Source organism: Esox lucius, chromosome 7, assembly GCF_011004845.1.
Source record: "Esox lucius isolate fEsoLuc1 chromosome 7, fEsoLuc1.pri, whole genome shotgun sequence".
In the NCBI taxonomy this organism is placed as follows: Eukaryota; Metazoa; Chordata; class Actinopteri; order Esociformes; family Esocidae; genus Esox; species Esox lucius.
The window spans coordinates 19,330,715-19,350,025 of record NC_047575.1 but is presented as its reverse complement, the minus strand read 5'-3'; the positions used below and the strand labels follow the sequence as shown (position 1 = coordinate 19,350,025).

At 41.4% G+C, this 19,311-nt stretch overlaps 1 protein-coding gene across 1 annotated transcript in view; it reads right to left on the bottom strand.

Moving 5' to 3' along the window:
- Positions 1 to 1,449: 1,449 nt before the first annotated feature.
- Positions 1,450 to 19,311, bottom strand: part of LOC105026975 (transcriptional regulator ATRX) — a 31,491-nt gene continuing 13,629 nt past the window's right edge. The window contains exons 10-35 of the mRNA XM_010898829.3: positions 19,176 to 19,242; positions 16,397 to 16,545; positions 15,984 to 16,148; positions 15,743 to 15,866; positions 15,392 to 15,497; positions 15,044 to 15,226; positions 14,760 to 14,904; positions 13,352 to 13,461; positions 13,084 to 13,227; positions 11,870 to 12,047; positions 11,640 to 11,777; positions 11,261 to 11,436; positions 11,021 to 11,138; positions 10,775 to 10,905; positions 10,626 to 10,663; positions 10,321 to 10,466; positions 10,040 to 10,196; positions 9,819 to 9,919; positions 9,523 to 9,631; positions 8,701 to 8,878; positions 3,275 to 3,469; positions 3,028 to 3,171; positions 2,675 to 2,797; positions 2,471 to 2,566; positions 2,180 to 2,308; positions 1,450 to 2,087 (exon numbers count right to left, since the gene is read on the bottom strand). Of these exons, the coding sequence (XP_010897131.2) occupies positions 1,923 to 2,087; positions 2,180 to 2,308; positions 2,471 to 2,566; positions 2,675 to 2,797; positions 3,028 to 3,171; positions 3,275 to 3,469; positions 8,701 to 8,878; positions 9,523 to 9,631; positions 9,819 to 9,919; positions 10,040 to 10,196; positions 10,321 to 10,466; positions 10,626 to 10,663; positions 10,775 to 10,905; positions 11,021 to 11,138; positions 11,261 to 11,436; positions 11,640 to 11,777; positions 11,870 to 12,047; positions 13,084 to 13,227; positions 13,352 to 13,461; positions 14,760 to 14,904; positions 15,044 to 15,226; positions 15,392 to 15,497; positions 15,743 to 15,866; positions 15,984 to 16,148; positions 16,397 to 16,545; positions 19,176 to 19,242 (3,515 nt within the window). The 3' untranslated portion in view covers positions 1,450 to 1,922. The remainder of the gene's footprint in view (positions 2,088 to 2,179; positions 2,309 to 2,470; positions 2,567 to 2,674; positions 2,798 to 3,027; positions 3,172 to 3,274; positions 3,470 to 8,700; positions 8,879 to 9,522; positions 9,632 to 9,818; positions 9,920 to 10,039; positions 10,197 to 10,320; positions 10,467 to 10,625; positions 10,664 to 10,774; positions 10,906 to 11,020; positions 11,139 to 11,260; positions 11,437 to 11,639; positions 11,778 to 11,869; positions 12,048 to 13,083; positions 13,228 to 13,351; positions 13,462 to 14,759; positions 14,905 to 15,043; positions 15,227 to 15,391; positions 15,498 to 15,742; positions 15,867 to 15,983; positions 16,149 to 16,396; positions 16,546 to 19,175; positions 19,243 to 19,311) is intronic.

The following is a 19,311-nucleotide window of genomic DNA, read 5'->3' as shown; positions in this document are numbered from 1 at the left end:
CTAGTCATGTTCATTTGTTAAAAAAGACAAAAATAGGCTCTAAACTATTTTATTCTGTTAGATTCAACCTGTCTGAAGCCACAGAGCTAAAGATCAATTTTGACTTTCAATGCATCTATTAAAACTGAAACTGCTCATTTGACCTCAATGTGTTGTTTGGTGTGAAAGATGTAGCAAACAGGATGTAGTGGAGGTGGTTATCTATCTATCATCTTGATTATTCAAAGTAATTTATGTCTTGAATTTATTACCCGAGGAGAGACAGGCTAATAAATCTGTACAAATTATTGACTATATACAGCTCTGGATAAAATTAAGAGACCACTACACTTTTTTATTTCCTTTCCATTCCAAAGAAGTTGAAAAGGAAAGTTATGAGAGAGGAATAGAAATGTTGCCTTGGTCTCTTCATTTTTACCCTTCTGTTCCTCACTCAAAACCTTCCTTTCCAACTTTCTTGGAAAGGGAAGATAAAGGTGCAGTGGTCTCCTAATTTATGTAAAAAATATATTAATAATAATCTAAGCAGTCCAAAGGATTTATGTTAGGAGACTACAAGAGTTTTAAGTAAAATGACAGACCGTAAAAGGCAATAAACTATCAAATACTGGCAGTCGAGAGATTACCAATGTTATGGACAATTTGTTATTGACCACCTACGAGCCTGTGCCCCCTCCAATCTACCACCTTCCTTAACCTCAGTTCACCACATCATTCCACAAACGTTGCTCTCTTAAACACCCATTCTATAAGCAACTATGTCCCCCTGCTTCATGAACTCATTTTGGACCATCACTTGGACTTCCTTTTCCTAACGGAAACCTGTCAACCAGACGACTTTCTCTGAATTTTTACGCTAATTAAACAGCGGGTGTTGCTGCATGTGATGTGTGAAGAGATGTGGGGTCTTAACTTCTGCACTGTCAAACCAATTAATAGAAACTTCAGGGACCTCGAAACAAGTTCCCTACAGCAGTTAACATCCAAACCAACAACAGGTATAACAGGGTCGCTACACTACATTCAATGACTCCTATCACTCTATGACTGGTTATGAAAATGCTATGTGAACTTTTTTAGGTTTACAATAATGTAGCTACTGAAGCTTGTAGTCCGTGAAGCTTCAGTCTATCCTGAACAAACGCCTCATTTGTTTTGTCAGTGGTGAGGATCCAATACTGGTCTATGTGGCAGTCCGTGTCTCTAACCACTACGCTATTTAAGGTTGGACAGTCGCTTGCTTGCTTACTCAAAATTAGACATTCGCTCTTCTCTGCAATCTCAGTTTATGCGGCCCGGCAAGAATATGAAGGTTAAACGTGCTCCAAACATTAATAATTAAGGCCAGAAATTACCAAGCATTATTGCCATCTAATTTAAGGACAAACACAATTTCAGACTGTAACAGCAAATAAAGGTAAACAACCACAGCATTGTTATAAAAACAAATGTGAAGATTTTTATTGTAGCATCCGAAAGACATGTATACAATTAACCACATTTGAAACATTTTCCATAAATTAAATCAGAATTTCTATAAATGTAAAACTTTTTCCATGCAGTTAGGCGGGGCAGCTGCTGGGGTGGGGCTGTAGGTGGGGGAAAGGAAGGGGGGTTGTTTGTCTTCTCTCTCTTTGGGGTACTGCCTTTTAATTTATACATTTTAGTTTCCCTTTGTGTTAGTACTTGTAAATAAAACTTGTTCTACGTTGACTTGGTTGTTTCTGAATATTTGGTTAAAAGTAGGCAAATTGCTGTTATGCTGGTTTACTTATGTAACCTTGCTTTAAAATAGACACATTTGGAACAGGAAAACATCTTCCAAAGCAAAAAATCTAAATAAATGTACCCTTTAAAATAAAGGATGTCCTTAGAGAAAAGATTTAAGGGGAACAAGCAACACCCACATACTGCGCTTAGACTTAAGCAAACTCTAGACCAACAAGGGACTGTGGCTGTGTGTCGCACTGCTTCACTGTGGGGGTTTCTGAGCAGTCTGTCAGGCCAGGTGTTTGATTGATTACAATGGCTTTCTGGGTCACTTCAGTTTTTCTACTGGTCAAAATGTTCTGTATGCACATTGTAAGCTGTTGAGTGAAACCAGGGAAGGACGTAAGGTTAAATAGTTACAAGTTAAAGGAAAACAAGAAAAACAATCTTATTTAAAATCAAAGCTTACGGATTGCTGTTTTTCCAGAAGGTTGTTATATATGGCCTGTCTTCGCTCCCGCTCCCGGTCATTGCTAGCTTTCCAGGCCTGGGCCATGGCTCTCACCTGGCTCTGCTCTAGATTTGGGTTGTCTTGCCACTGTACAAAACAAGTCATTGCAGTCATGCACCTTCCACACATCATGGAGGCATCAGTGCAATCTGAGAGACTAATATCAAATGAATGAGACTACTGTCATATTACCGTTATACGAGAGACTATCATCACATGAATGTTATACATACCGTATGAAGGACTTACCAAGCGCAAAACATAATCATCCAATGAGAGGTCATGTAAGGAATGCAGGGACTTCATGGCCTCTTTGACCTTCTCACGACCGGCATTAATCATGTTCTGTCATTCAGGAGAGATGTATTCAAATGATAACGTGAGGCATCCGTCAACTAACAGATAACCTAAAGAAAAAAACAAACTGGTGTTGTGGTGAGATGAGGCTGATACCTTGAGCTGCTCATTAGTCTTCCTGTACAGAGACAACAGACTAATGGCCATCTGAGCGCTGGAGGTAGAAGGGCTGGGAAGATAGGTGCTGCTGTTTGATGCCTGGTTCAAAATGAATGCGCCCTTTTGTGGTGGAGTGATAAACATACACACGTTTACATGCCATACATTGTTACAACACTTGTTTTTGATGAGCTAGTGTTCAGGTGAGGAAGTTGCAATAGGTTTAAACCATAATTATTGAATGTTTACAAGGTGAGAGAAAGGTGAGGTAGAGGCCACCGCTGCTTACCCCTGTCAACATATCTAGCTGTGGTTGGTGGTGTGTGTATTTTATAGTAGTCCATTCTTACCTCAGCTTCGTACTCAGCCCAGGCAGCTTTTCGGTCAGCCTCACTGAGCTCCTCTTCCTCTTTGTGGTCCAGCAGGGACTCATGTTCATGGTAGCAGACAATCTGTTCCTTACAGATCTGCAGAAGCTCTGCCAGGACAACGTCCTGTTGAACAGACACAGTGTCAGTCTCTATGCACTGCGATAGCGTAAAATGGTCTAATTGATATTCTAAAAATCTTGTAGATTTTGTGTGTAGCTCTGGTTACCTTGGGCAGCAAAGGAGTGTTCCTCTTACTTTTCTTCTCAGAGTTGGGGTTATCTAGTAGGTCTGGCTCAAACATGTAAAGCTCTGTCAGTTCAAACAGGGTGAAGTGTCTCTGTATCTGCTGCTGGTCCACCACCCGGAAGGACAGAGACTGCTTAGCTACCTGTCGGTCGTAGATCTTCTCCTCCATAGTGCCCTGGAAAGAACCAGACCATTGGTATATCAGGGACCCCTGGGGTCATATGAGCTCTTGTGGAAGGTTAATTTCCTTTCTGTCATCTCTCCATTCCATGCACACTGCTCAAACAAGAAAACAAGGCAAGCCTAATTCAGCCGGCCCACAATACCAAAGTGATGATTGTGGCTGCTCTCTCTCTCTCGAGATTCAAACCCAGGTCGCCCACGTGAAAGGCTGTGTCTTTAACCACTATGCCACAGAGCTGACCATTTGCCAGGTGTCAGTATATTTTGTTAAACACCATTAAACGTCGAGTTTAACTGAGTAACGTTTCTTATTAAGTTTACCACCACCAAAAATAGCATCTATTAACTTTATGGCTTTTGCCACTGGCTGTTTTAACAGCTTATTAACCTTTCGTGAATAACATTGATAGAATAACTACTGTATCAATACAGGTGACGATAACAGACTTTTACGTCAAGTGAAAAGACGAGAGAATCGTGGAGCCAGCAAAGTGTTTGACTATCCTGAAGAAATAATCCTAAAATCCACCAGAAATAGTTGCAATATAACAGTAGACTAGTGATGGGCGTTCTTCTAGCAGCAGGATATTATGCTAGCAGCCCAAACTCAGATTTTCTATTTCAAAATAAATTTAATCATTGAACTATACACTCACCTAAAGAATTATTAGGAACACCATACTAATACTGTGGTTGACCCCCTTTCGCCTTCAGAATTGTCTTAAATCTACGTGGCATTGATTCAACAAGGTGCTGAAAGCATTCTTTAGAAATGTTGGCGCATATTGATAGGATAGCATCTTGCAGTTGGAGATTTGTGGGAAGCACATCCAGGTCACGAAGCTCCCGTTCCACCACATCCCAAAGATGCTCTATTGGGTTGAGATCTGGTGACTGTGGGGGCCATTTCAGTACAGTGAACCCATTGTCATGTTCAAGAAACCAATTTGAAATTATTCGAGCTTTGTGACATGGTGCATTATCCTGCTGGAAGTAGCCATCAGAGGATGGGTACATGGTGGTCATAAATGGATGGACATGGTCAGAAACAATGCTCAGGTAGGCCGTGGCATTTAAACAATGCCCAATTGGCACTAAGGGGCCTAAAGTGTGCCAAGAAAACATCCCCCACACCATTACACCACCACCAGCCTGCACAGTGGTAACAAGGCATGATGGATCCATGTTCTCATTCTGTTTACCACTGGCTGTGTTAACAGCTAATTAGCCATTCGTGAACAACATTGTATCTATCAATACAGGCGACGATAACTGACTTTTGTCAAGTGAAAAGACAAGAGAATCGTGTAGGCAGCGAAGTGTTTGTCTTTCCTGAACAAATCCTTATATCCATCAGAACTTTTATTTTAGGCTTCCTATTCCTATTATTATAAGGTTATAGCCAGCGAAATGTTGGTCCATCCCGAACATATGACATAATGTGTTTTAACTGTTATGGGAGTTGAACGCGGGACCTGTTGTTCCATAGCCCGTGTCTAACACCACTACGCTATTTAACAAGGGGTAGTCAGTCGGGTAGTCAGTCAGTCAGTTAGTCAGTCAGTCAGGGACGGACTCCGTAAGAGACATTCGCTCTTCTAGGCCGGCTCCGCTTACATGGTCCGGCAAAAAAATTAAGGGAACACTTATTAAAGATCATGGAAATACATAAAAAATCTAAATCTTTAATTGTGTATTGTGTAATTCGTTGAGAACAAAATGAAGTAACAACAGTCAATAGAAACTAAAATCACCAACCGAGGGCTGGATTCAAACCGAAAATCTAAGTAAACATATTGAAATTACAGGCTTTTTCCTACTTGTGTGAACTAATCACAACAACTCGTAATGTAACTCAATAGTGTGTATGGCCCACATGTGCCTGTATGTACTCCCGACAACGTCTGGGCATGCTCCTTTTGAGACGGCAAATGGTGTCCTGGTGATCTCCTGGACAGTCTGTGGCACTACTTGGCAGCGTCGGTTGCACCGATACATAATATCCCAGAAGTTCTCAATTGGATTCAGGTCTGGGGAACGTAAGGGCTACTCAATGGCATCAATGCCTTTGTCATCCAGGAACTGCCTAACACACTCGGGCCACATGAGGCCAAGCATTGTGCTGCACCAGGAGGAACCCAGGGCCCACTGCACCAGCAAGGTCTGACTATGGGTATGAGGATTTCACCCCGGTACCAAACAGCAGTCAGCGTACCATTGGCCAGCACATATAGGTCTGTGAGACCCACCAAGGATAGGCCTCCCAAGACTATCTGACCCACTACCAAACCGGTCATGCTGGATGATTTTGAAGGCAGCATAACGTTCACCACTGCGTCTCCAGACGATGAGAGTAGTGTGAACCTGCTCTCATCTGGGCAGAGAACAGGGCGCCAATGGGGGACCTGCCAATTCTGGTGTTTTCTGGTGTATACTAATCGCTGCACGGTGCTGGGCTGTGAGCACAGGTCCCACTAGAGGATGTCAGGGCCTAAATGCCACCTACATGGAGTAGGTTTCTGACAGTTTGGTCAGAAACATGCACACCAACAAATTTTGTAGGGCGCTGGCAGTGCTCCTCCTGTTCCTCCTAACACAAAGGAGCAGATACCAGTCCTACCAGCTACCAGTAGTGACAAGGACACAAGCAAAATGAAAACCTAGAGAAGAATCAGTCAGGAGAGAGCAATTGTCTGTGGCCACCACCTGCAAAACCATTCCCTTTTTGGGGGTTGTCTTGCTGTTGCCTCTCCAGCTGTTGTCACTTTCATTTGCACCTAAACAGGTGACATTGATTCACAATTGCTTATGCTTCCTAACTGGACCGATTGATATCCCTGAAGTTTAATTGACTCAGTGTTATAATGTGATGATTACATGTTCCCTTAATTTATTTAAGCAGTGAACTTTTCCTAATTACAAACAATCAATGCAAGTAGTGAAAAAGCAATTGCTCACGAAAGGTTCAAAAATAATACAATTAAATGTATCAGTTTAGACTAAGGCTGGAAGATCTTGGTAGATGCAACAATTTTTTTTGGTAATATGTATTTGCAATCAACATTAAAATAAGTAAAGGACAAAAACACAAACATCCACCTATAATACCAAAGGCACAACCATATTTTACAATTGCCCTAGCGTCACCTCGTTCCATTGACCTACTTCACTTTTTGAAAGAACTTACTACATGAAAAAGGAATGTACTGTCATATCAAAAACACCCAATTGGGGAACCCCAATCCTTTTGTGATGAACGTCAGATGCGGGTTTTAAAGATGCCATTCAACACCATATGAGACGTGGGCATACTGCAAAAGCAAACCAGACGTCTTTATCATTACTGTTAACCCCCCGCATACAACCATGTCAAGTTAACTGAAAATACATGCTGTTGACAGAAACTTTCAACTGGTTTTCACCACTAGATGAGTCAGAATGAAAGGTTGATTAATCCATTTCAGAAATGTAGCAGCAAAACTAGTTATCTGTGACTCCATTACCCGGAATATGAGATAACAGAATCAGCTAGTGATCATACTTTGTTTACCAGGGGGAGGGCTACTGACATTGTTGTTGTTGGTGATGTCTAAAAATGTCAAGTACAGGCAGTTGAACAATTAAAGGAAAAACCAACATGAAGGTGTTGGGCCACCACGAGCTGCCAGACCAGGTTCAATGCACCTTGGCACATATTCAACAAGTCTCTGGAACTCTACTGGAGGGATGGAACAATCTTCTAAACAATATTTACTCATTTGGTGTTTTGATGATGGTGGTGGACAGATCTGTCTAACACCAGTCCAAAATCTCCCATAGGTTCTACTGATTTTAGATCTGGTGACTGATAAGGCCATAGCATATGATTCATGTCATTTTCATGCTCAAACCATTCAGTGACCCCTCATGCCCTGTTGAAGAGACCACAGCCATCAGGAGAGAAATGTTTTACCAAGAGACATAACGTTGGAATGATATACAGTGACCCATCTAAATTAACAAGACTCATCAGACCATATCCCTTTCTTCCACATCTCTGTAGACAAGTTCCTATGGTTTTTAAACATCTGAACTTTCAATAGGCTTTTGTCTATGTAATTAGGGGTTTATGCACTACAACCCTATTACAATGCCCCTCTTTGTTGTTCTCGACGGACTGTTCTTGCTGACCACATCCTGCACTGACGTTCATAGTCACCTGGGAAAGAGTTACTCTTCTGTTTTTCCTTACATATCGCAGTAATGCAGAAGCACTCGTATAACATTTTTGACCACACTTACTGATGTCTTTCCCAAAGACCTAAATGCAGATGTAACTTTAGTTACAGTTCCTATTGAAACACTAGCCAGTTGAGCTGTCTTAGTGACTGACACTCCTACCATCAGAGCCCCAACAATGAACCCCCTTTCAAAGTAACTTAAATCCTTTCGTCCTGTCGTCTTGATCCAAAATTGAGGTCAACTGGGCCTGCTCAGAATTTTTATACAATCCACAGAGCATGATAGTATGTTAACTGTACCTGCATTCATTATGTTCGTCCACTCATTTATTCAGGTTTTTCCTTTAATTGTTCTCCCCTCTCTATATAGAGCTCAGATATTGTTATCCACAAACAATGTTTCAATGAAACAGCCTCCATCCTAACTGGAGTGGAGCTCTTTTATCCAGCAGCATAGAGAGGAGCTTGACTCCTGCAACCTCATGCTAGTGTCTAAATCAGGCTGAATGCTGTTAGCCAGCCCTGTTAGCTTAGCGTTTTCTGTCTCTAGCATAGTATGAGAAATCAGCCTAGTTTTCTCCATTGAAAGTGTGTCGAAGTAGGTTGAGCAAAGTAAAACAAAATGGAGTTCACCATAGTAACCTTACTAGAATGAAGGACTCCATATCGGTCATAAACAAGAAAAGACTCATAACATCCTGCACCTAAAAATGGGACTGGTTAATGTTAGATCCCTTGATTCAAGGGGCATCATAGTCAACTAATCATACACTGGATATTATTGGCCTGTGTAAAACCTGATTGAAGCCTGATGAATACTGTACTAATTTAGGGTGGAAGTCTAATCACCCTCTCCAAAAGGCATTTGGAGCCAGAATTGACCGTGGGGGTTTTGTCCAAGAGGTTTTGGGACCTACACATTTTTCTAGGTTGCCAATAATTTAAAACGTGTCTATGTATTTAAACGTGTCCAAATATCACAGGACATTCAAAATGTAACTACCTGAGCCAAGAAGCGGTAGACAAACACAGCCTTCAGCTGGCCAAAACGGTACACTCTGAATATGCTCTGGATGTCATAGGAGGGGTTCCACGAAGCATCAAAAATGATGACCCTGTTAGCTGCTACTAGGTTGATCCCAAGGGAACCAGCTCTCGTAGAGATGAGAAACAGACGACCACTGAAAGTCAAAGGCGAAGAAATTAAATCAAAGTAGTAAGTCTGAGTGGAACATTAAAACCATTCAATTTCATCAAATCATACTAGGTCTACAATTACTGACGCCTTGTCATGAATAATAATACATCTTGAAATTAAGTGCAGAGGTTTGGCACAGACTCCACTTACAAAGAGTCAGACAGTATATTCAGTTTGGGAACCAAAATGAAAAACAGACATTCGGCCTATTAGCCATTTCCTTTGAGTGCCTTCGGATATACAGTACAAGTCAAACGTTTGGACACACCCACTGAAGAGCACAGGAAAGTGTCTCCAAACCTTAGACTGATACTCTATGTATGTTTGCTATTCATGACAATGAATGATTATACAGTTATAAGACATTCCATTATGTGGGCACAGACCATATTAAAACCCCATGATTATGGGTATAGTACATTTCCTTGAAAATACCTAATCAAGATCCACATAGATAGAAACATTGTCTGTTCCTTTTCAGGAAAGACACATGGTGGAGCCTATACATTTCCTTCGATGTTAGGTTTTGTTTGGCCCTACACCCCTAGAAAGATGTGTTTGACCTCAGTTGAGCCAGACGTTTGACTGGGATATTTGATATAAACAGTATCCAAGTCAGAAACAAACCGCTTGTTAGTGGCATCATTGAACTCTTCAGCCCATTTCTTTCTGGATGTAGCGCTGCTGGACCCATCAATACGGTAGTAGTCAGTGTTTCTGACCCAGCACCCATTGCCTACAGATCGTAAAAGAAAATAAATACATATTACACAATTTACATGAATAGAAGTGCTAAAACAAATTGGCTTCTTCTTTAAAAAGATAACATGTCATGGTGGAAAAACATGCCATGGTGGGATTGTGCAGGTCCACCCAACTTTACCAAGGGGTCAAATAGTTATGGAGAACACCGTGAATGTTACCTTTGTAGAAGGATGACTGTCCTTTGAGTTTGGCTTTGTTAGCGATGTCCAAGAAATCTTCAATCATGTCTAATGAAATCAACGATTGACTGAACACCAACCTGTGAACATATAAACGAAATTACACAAACACACCAAGAAAAGGTAAATTCAACTCTGTGAAACTCTGGCAACTTCATCCTATTTCTTGGCGCATGAATCCATCAACTAAGCAAACGTACACTTTGTCATCTAGATCTTCTGCCATTCGGAGAATCTCAAACAGCAGCACCATTTTCCCTGAGTGTTCCAGGACGGTGGCGTCTGTGTCACTCAGCATCTCCTTGTACCAGTCTGCAGCCGGACTGTCAGACCTGAAACTGGCGGACGCTCTCACCGCTAAACACACAGTATGGAACATCACCAGTGACATAGAAATTAGACCACATACACTAGTAATAACAGATGTGTAAATAATATAACGTATTCAATTGTAGTACAAAGACCAAGATTACAAGTATACCTTCTACCACTGGGACCAGTGGACCGGCTCGCTGGTCTCCCTCAGCACCGACACACTTTGATGTGCTGTTCCACACCAGGATCACCTCCACATCATTGCTGTCTTCATCAGCATGCAGCAATGTTCCTTTGTTCTCCTTCTCTTTGCTGTGTGTGTGGGGGGGGGGGCGGGGTTATGGACAGCAGCAAGCTATGATATTGCCTTTCGACAGTAGTTGGGGATCAAGACCCTAGTTGAATACATGGTTTCAGCAGCAGAAATAGCTGTGCATCTAGGGGAGGGAGCTGGTACTCAGGCCTACATACCTCTCAGCCTTGCCCTGGTGTTTCCCATCAAAGTGCCCCTGGCAACAGAAAGACACTACACATTGGTCACACTTGGACCGACGCGCCACAGGATCTGTCTTGTGATGAGAAAATACCACTTCGGTTCAAATCTGCATGGGAGCATTTACCTTATTTTCTTTACTGATGTAATTAAGCTGCAGACACCAGGGATGCGTCCATATTCGGCTGAGTATCTGAAAGTCCTTGAAGAGGCTGGTTCCCGTCCGGCCCCTCGCTCCATCAACCACAGATCTTGCTCCTACACACATTCAGCTTTTTCTCTATACACTCACAGTTGTCTCCAAAAATCCACATATCATGCACTTCGTATTAGAGCTTTAGGTGTCCACAGGCTTAATGGTGGAGATTGTTACCAGTGAAGTTCTCCAGGTAGTAGCAATACAGTCTGTACTGGAGCAGGGTCACCCTCACCGCCAACACATACTCATGCTTAGGGGGCAGGAACTTGGTCAAAGCAGAGTAGTCTCTTCTCTAAGCAGGACAAAAACACAAAAACATCCAGAGGAGAATGACTAAAGAATGTAGTGACAAACACTTTCATGAGGTAGCACAAAAGAAAGTGCCATTGACTCATAGTATTTGAGTGGTCACACCTGAACACATCCAGCCAACATTGCATGAAGGACATGGGCCCGATTCTTCATGATGCGAACGTCTTTGGGTGTGGAGTCGGCACACTGGCCATTCTGAATGGGGTTGATAAAGCGATTCCGGAACTCTTTGAGTGAGCCCAGAAGGTTCTCTTTGATGAAGTTCACCATGCAGTGGTCTGACAGAACAGAAATATATGACTACAATTGAAAATGAAAATCCAAATAAAAGTTGGTTATTTATGTTCTCCATGACTTAGCTATGGAATATAATGGAAAATCAAATATGAATATTCGTCCAAAACATTTGACCATTAGTCACATCTGTATATGGAAGGGTTGATATCATAGGCTGTGCTCCAATTGAATCAGGCCTTCTTACACTCATTGAGGTTGTTCTGTAGTGGCGTGCCTGTCAGCACCACTCTGCGTTTGGTCTTAATGGAATTCATAGCTTTGGAGATGTTGGACGCCTCGTTCTTTAGGATGTGCCCCTCGTCGCAGACAACGAAGTCTGGACCTAGAGAACCAAAAATTTAGTGGAGTGTTTCAACACTGCTACTACAAAATGTTGCTCAACCACTAACTTAATGGGACTGGTATATAAAGTACCTGGATCAACCAAAGCGCTGTCAAAGACCTTTTTGTATTGACTGTGGGTAACTTTGAGGCCTAGTGTGAGGTTCCGATACATCTCATAGCCCATGATCATGACACCACCCTCCTTAAGCCATCTCTGCAGGGCTATGTAACGCTCCTGAGGTCGCCTCAGTGTGGCCAACTCTGTCACCTACAAGGGGTTGATTCACATAGGAAGAGAGGGAAATGGAAAAATGACGGTGACAAAATGTTAAATACTTTGAATATACTAAACTGCATGATTATACGCTTTGCATGTACAGTACCTCACAAAAGTGAGTACACCCCTCAGATCTGTAAATATTTGATTATACCTTTTCATGTGACAACACTGAAGAAATGACACTTTGCTACAATGTAAAGTATTGAGTGTACAGTTTGTATAACAATGTACATTTGCTGTCCCCTCAAAATAACACAACACACAGCCATTAATGTCTAAACCGCTGGCAACAAAGTGAGTACACTACTAAGTGAAAATATCCAAATTGGGCCCAAAGTGTCAATATTTTGTGTGGCCACCATTATTTTCCAGCACTGCCTTAACCCTCTTGGGCATGGAGTTCACCAGAGCTTCACAGGTTGCCACTGGAGTCCTCTTCCACTCCTCCACAACGACTTCACAGAGCTGGTGGATGTTAGAGACCTTGCGCTCCTCCAACTCCCGCTTGAGAATGCCCCACAGATGCTCAATAAGGTTTAGGTCTGGAGACATGCTTGGCCAGTCCATCAACTGTTAAACATGTCCTGTTAAACCGCTGTATGGTCTTGGCCACCATGCTGCAGCTCAGTTTCAGGGTATTGGCAATCGTCTTATAGCCTAGGCCATCATTATATAGAGCAACCACTATTTTTTTCAGATCCTCAGAAAGTTCTTTGCCATGAGGAACTTCCAGTGACCAGTATGAGGGAGTGTGAGAGCAATAACACCAAATTGAACACACCTACTCACTTTTGTTGCCAGCGGTTTAGACATTAATGGCTGAGTTGAGTGATTTTGAGGGGACAGCAAATTTACACTGTTATACAAGCTGTACACTCACTACTTTACATTGTAGCAAAGTGTGATTTCTTCAGTGTTGTCACAAAAAAATTATCAAATATTTACAAAGATGTGAGGGGTGTAGTCACTTTTGTGAGATACTGTATTTAAATGCTAAGAAGCCCCAAAAAATCCCCAAAGCTACCTTTACTTTGTCAGCTCCCAGGTCAACTTGCCACTTGTCAAACTCGTTGACCCAGTTGAGGATAGTATTCAGTGGACAAACCACCAAGGCTGTCCTGAAGTTTAGGCACTTTGACAGCAGCATTGTGTGGAGAAATGTCACCACCTGAAAATAATATTAAAGCAAGACACTATAGGATTGTAGTATGCTTACTATTATAAACAAAACCCTGTTTAGTTAATAACCTTCATCCACCAGAATCCCCTTTGATCTGGTCCTCCGCTCCTACCTGCAGCGTCTTTCCAAGGCCCATGCAGTGGGCCAGAAGGCAGCCGGATCCAGGGCTTGAATTGGCCTTCTTAACGGACTCACAACAACAGTCCCAGATAAACTGTACACCTATCAGGATAGAATTTAAGGGAGAATGCTGATAGATAATACAGGTGTGCTCATAAGTTTGCATATCCTGGCAGAAATTGTGATATTTCGGCATTGATTTGGAAAATATGACTGATCATTTAAGGATTGTGACCATATTAAGCCATTTATTATCACATAGTTCTTTGGCTCCTTTTTAAATCATAACAGAAATCACACAAATGGCCCTGACCAAAGTTTACATACCCTTGAATGTTAGGCCTTGTTACAGGCACAAGGTGACACACACAGGTTAAAACGGCAATTAAAGGTTAATTTCCCACACCTGTAGCTTTTTAAATTGCTAAAAGTGTCTGTGTATAAATAGTCAATGAGTTTGTTAGCTCACAAGTGGATGCCCTGAGCAGGCTAGATACTGAGCCATGGGGAGCAGAAAACAACTGTCATAGAGTAAAGAAAAACCCACAAGTAACCTCAGAAGAAATACAGGCTGCCCTGGAAAAAGACGGTGTGGTTGTTTCAAGGAGCACAATATGACGATACTTGAACAAAAATGGTTGAGTTGCCAGAAAGAAGCCTTTACTGTGCCAATGTCACAAAAAAGCCTGGTTACAATATGCCCGACCTTGACACGCCTCACAGCTTTGGGCACAATGTAATTTGGAGTGACGAGACCCAAATAGAGCTTTATGGTCACAACCATAAACGCTATGTTTGGAGACGGGTCAACAAGGCCTATAGTGAAAAGAATACTAACCCCACCGTGAAGCATGGTGGTGGTTCACTGATGTTTTGGGGGGATGTGAGCTTTAAAGACACGGGGAATCTTGTGAAAACCGATGGCAAGATGAATGCAGGATGTTATCAGAAAATACTGGCAGACAATTTGCATTCTTCTGCACGAAAGCTGCACATGTGACGCTCTTATACTTTCCAGCACGACAATGACCCTAAGCACAAGGCCAAGTTGACCCTCCAGTGGTTCCAGCAGAAAAAGGTGAAGGTTCTAGAGTGGCCATTAGTCTCCTGACCTTAATATCATCAAGCCACTACAAAAAATTAAAAGCTGACTTACTGTTTAACGAACGCCTCATACAAATTCAGAAAAGCTGCAATAATCTGCAATGTCTAAAATAGTGCTAAATGAAAAACAATAATTTGTCATTTTAATTAACAGAAATCCGATTAATTTCAGTTAATTGAAATTGCACATTTGTATCCCGTTTTACTACTTCAAACAAAGAAACACAACATAAATGAAGGGGGCATTTCTGACATTCTAAACTGTCAGATTCTGAATTCAGCACAACCCTGCTCACCATCCACCTGGTGAGGCTTGAGTCTGGTCACAAGGTTCCGGTGCACCTGGACAAGTGGCTCTTTGGTTTTGTCATCCAGATCCAGGACCAGCTTAGTAGTGATGGGACAAGGCACTTGAGATGCCTCATCGTCAATAACAATCACCTGTGAGAAAACCAACAGACTGAAACCGATAACAAAACCATTTACAGTCATTCCAATATTGTCATTTATTCCAATAGAGTAGAAGCAGGACATTTGAAAGATCATGGTTTATCCAGGGATACATGCTGTGGGTGTGTACCTCTCTCAAGTCCTCCCTCTGGACTCTCTCTGCGAGGCGTTTACGTCTCTCCTCCTCCTCCTTCAGGGCATTCTGAGTCTCCAAGCGGAGCTGCTCGTCTACGATAATCTTGCGGATCTTTTTTCGGCCTTTAGGTGTACATTTACTGTCACCTTCCTCTCTGTCATTCTCTTCGTTCTCACTCTGTTAAAGATAAATAGATTAGTCCACCAGCACATCCTTTTAAACACTGCAAAACAATGCATTTTAGTTCTCAACTGATTATATGCAATCAGGAAACACGAAAAGCATAGCAATCATCCTTCCCCTCGGAAGTACATTTAAAATGGCAAATCAACTCATGATTACCTTATCAACACTGGAGTCAGACAGCACAATACATGAGGGTTGCTGCTTCTTCTGTAGATAACTACGGATGGATTCCCTCTCAACTCTAGAGCTTGAGGATCTAGAGCTAAATAAACAGAACAACACAAAGGCATTTCACTTAACAGTCCTGAGTGACTTATTTGGAAAGAACATGGAAACTGCAATGTCAGAGTTGAGTTATATTCAGACAGGGGAGGCAGTACGTTTGCACTTACGGTTACATACATCACAACGGATTAGAGCAACTGCTTAACAATTAAAGAGGTCAAAGAAAATCATTAGGTTACCCTCCTGATTAGTAGTCCTGACCAAATAATTGAGTATTTTTACCTTTTAGGCTTCTGTTCATTGCCTTCATTCTCTGATTGGCTCAGCTCTTCACTCATGCCAGACTCTTCTGGCTCTGACTGGTTCTCATCACTACTCTGGCTATCCGATTTCTCACCTAAGGCAACTGAAGAAAGCAAAGAATCAGTTTACTCTATATAATAGACCCAACTCCAACACCACTCTAGATTGACTGACTGATGGAATCGACTCAGTCTTACTAGAGCACCAATCACATACAAACCTTTGGTTCTCCTAGACTTCTTCAAATCTTTCTTATTTCCATTTTCTTCAGCGGTTTTTTGATTAGTTTGATTTGCCTCATCAAGGCTGAGCTTATGGCGTAGCAGACGGTGTCTGTGACCAGTTTTATTGGACTCTGAGTCGGAGCTCAAACTGGAGGCCTCCTCTGCAACACAAACATTGTATTTCGTCAATTAACCTATACACTAATAAGCTGTGATGGGTTTGATTATCAGAACACTGGTTTAAACTAGGGCTGGTTTAAAAGGCCCACTAAGAAAGAATTAGGTAGTGTCAGTAAAGTATTTTAATGACAACAAAGCCTTATTCAAAACAACATCAAATGAAGCTTGTGTCGGTATCTCTAAAGGAAATCCATGTTAAAAGGAGGGGAGGTAAGAAAGGCACACTCACCATTCTCATCTGAGCTTTCATCTTTCCCACCTTCCTGCCCCTTTTCTTCCTGGTCAGATTCATCGTCCTGTGATGACTCCTCTGAAGAGAAATCCTCTCCCGATGAGTAGTTGGATTTGATTTGGGCCAAGAGCATTTTCTTAGCGATTCTTTCGAAAGCAAGGGAGAGAGGGAAAAGGGACCGGAGGATCATTTTAATGATCATCACATTAAATCCAGCAAGCCTTGCTTAATTCTTTTTCTTTCATTAAAGATGGGTTTCCCAAACTCAGCCCTTAGTCCTTCCAGATGTGGACTAGTTTGGTTTTGCACTAGCACTATATAGTTGATTCAAAGCTAGATTGGTAAAAACCAGCTGCTTAGTACTGGGGACAGAAATAATGTGCCCCCTCGAGAGGCCCAGGACAAAATTTGGGAAAATCTATTTTAAAGGAACATGTCTTACACAGACATTTACAATAAAGCTGCAGGATTTCATCTTGAACTTTCACCAGGATACATTTATTCAAGTACTTATAAAAATAACATGGGGAGGAGCCATTACATTGGTAAATTAAACCAGTCAATGTAAATAGTTACGATTCAACAAATTGAACTGAAAGAACTATTTCAGTTAAGTATAACACCGAGGAGTCAAAGGTCAGACAACCAAACAACCTTGAAAGAACAGTTGAATCAACCCCTCCCCCACCATAATAAACATCTAAAAATAGTCACAACAAGAACAAACCTGGTCCTATATAGAATAAGGAAGACATACGAGACATCATAGAGTATTCATTTATTACAACGAATAGTTTCTCTTACAGAGTTCAGTCAATAACAAAAGAAAGAATACATCCATGGCCTCTAACACATGCTCTACAAGTAACACACCTCTATAAGGCTAACACTACTGCACCTCAGAACTAAAGACAGCATGATTATTAATTCAATTTGAAAATGTTTTCTTCCAACCAATTCTTTGTTGATATGCAAAATTAAAAAAAGAGAAAAGAAAATAAGGTCAAATGGTTTCGTAGGGATTTTACGAAGTTTCATATTCTGTGAAATACATTAATGTATCTATTTACACATGAATATGTTCTGCAGAAACAATCCTTTTGGCAGATAGTAATAGTTGAATGAAGCCTCTGACGAAGCCTCCGCGAGAAGTATGTGTACATGATGAGGGCCCCTCAAATGAGGCAGTAACAAACAGCAGCGGCCGGCAACAGCCTGGGCCTGAGGCCTTACCTCAAGTGTTAAAACTGGGAAGAGAGAAAATGGAAGAAAAAAAAGACACTGTTCACTACATAAGACAATATGCCTCCTTGTCTCACAGCAATGTCGTTAAGGCTGACCTCAAAGGTCACAAGTGGACAGAAAGTTGTGGTAAATGTATGGAATGAGTGTAACAAAACATAATAGGAATTCAGCTTTGTGCCTGTGGTGAAAAGGCTCCAAGTCTCCTAGTACAACAAGTATAAACCAGTATCTTTGGTATATTGCTGTTTAAAATCACAAGTGGTCTTCCTGTTAAGCCCACAACCTTTAGGTTAGAAGGGACGATTCATATATTAAAAGATGTATGGATTGTATTTAGTCTCTTTGGAGAATCTCTGGATGGCCAACTGGTATATTGCACCTTAACTTTATCAACAAATTAAGAAAATCTCCCACAGAGTAACCACGAACAAAGAATAATCCAAAACCCTAGCAGAAATGTGTGTATTTTTTACATTACCTTTGGAAATTAGAATATATCCAGCAGCCACAAGGGTGCAGTAATGTCTAACATTCTGCCGTCCGACAGAACAGGGCATGTAGAATAACAGACTAGGGGGTCTAAATCCCACCCCAGTAATCCATAACGCATTAAATCCTTAGCTTCATGATTACCAACTCCCAGTGACAGGAATGTGATTCACCCCAATTGTAAACAAACTCTAAAGAACTTTCAGATGTCTTTCAGTACCCAGGTGTGAATTATTAAACTTGATTCATTTTACCCGGTTTAGGAAGTCCTTTGAAATTGACATTTTAACATAAACATTACCTTTCTTGCTTGTTCCCCTTCCAGTTAAATAAAAGCAAAGTACTACCATCAGAACATAGATCAAGAACCAAAATCCAGCTTTAAATGAGGGCACCCTAACATATTTAAAGCAAAAATATATAATGACAATTTACAAATAATGCAAATGATATTTAACATGGCTTAAAATACATTTTCATAAACAGTAGACAGTTATTTGTTTAAAAACGAAAATAATACTATATGTGGAGGAAATAAAGATACCTTTTAGTATTGTTGACCATAAAATGTATTTGACCAATCTGTTTTAATAGGTGTATGAAGCTTTTGTGCAAACTGATTCAATAACCAGCAGTTCTCTCTCCTAATCACCTTGGTATGCACAGAGACATGGGCCCAAATAAAATGTTGTATATTGGGAGAGGGTGGCATTAGGTCACTTCAAATTAAAGCAATGAATGAATTAAAAGGCAATCAAACAAAATAAAGAGTGGCCTACCATTCATAACACAGCCATAGCGAGGTATGAGGGTTTTCTCCCTGTGCTTGACACGGTACCTCTGTGCTCTACACTAGAAATTGTATGGGATAGCTGCTGGTTTACTGCAGCTGCGGGTGGGACGAGACCTGATTGATTGGGATGGGGTCTTGACAACGGAGGAGTCCCAATTATTAGCACTCGACTTAGGGTCCTGTGGCGCGGCCTTTCTCCCGTGCCTAGGGTGTGTTACAAACGCTAAGTCCGTTCGTTCGGAACCATACCTATTTTCTGGATCATCATCATCTTCTGCTGCCCAAGATGGCCCAGACTGGGGCTGGTCTTCATCGCCTACATCGTGAGAATACAAAAGGTCAGTTCAACACTGCTACCTGAAATGGGCTGAAATAGAGCTCATGA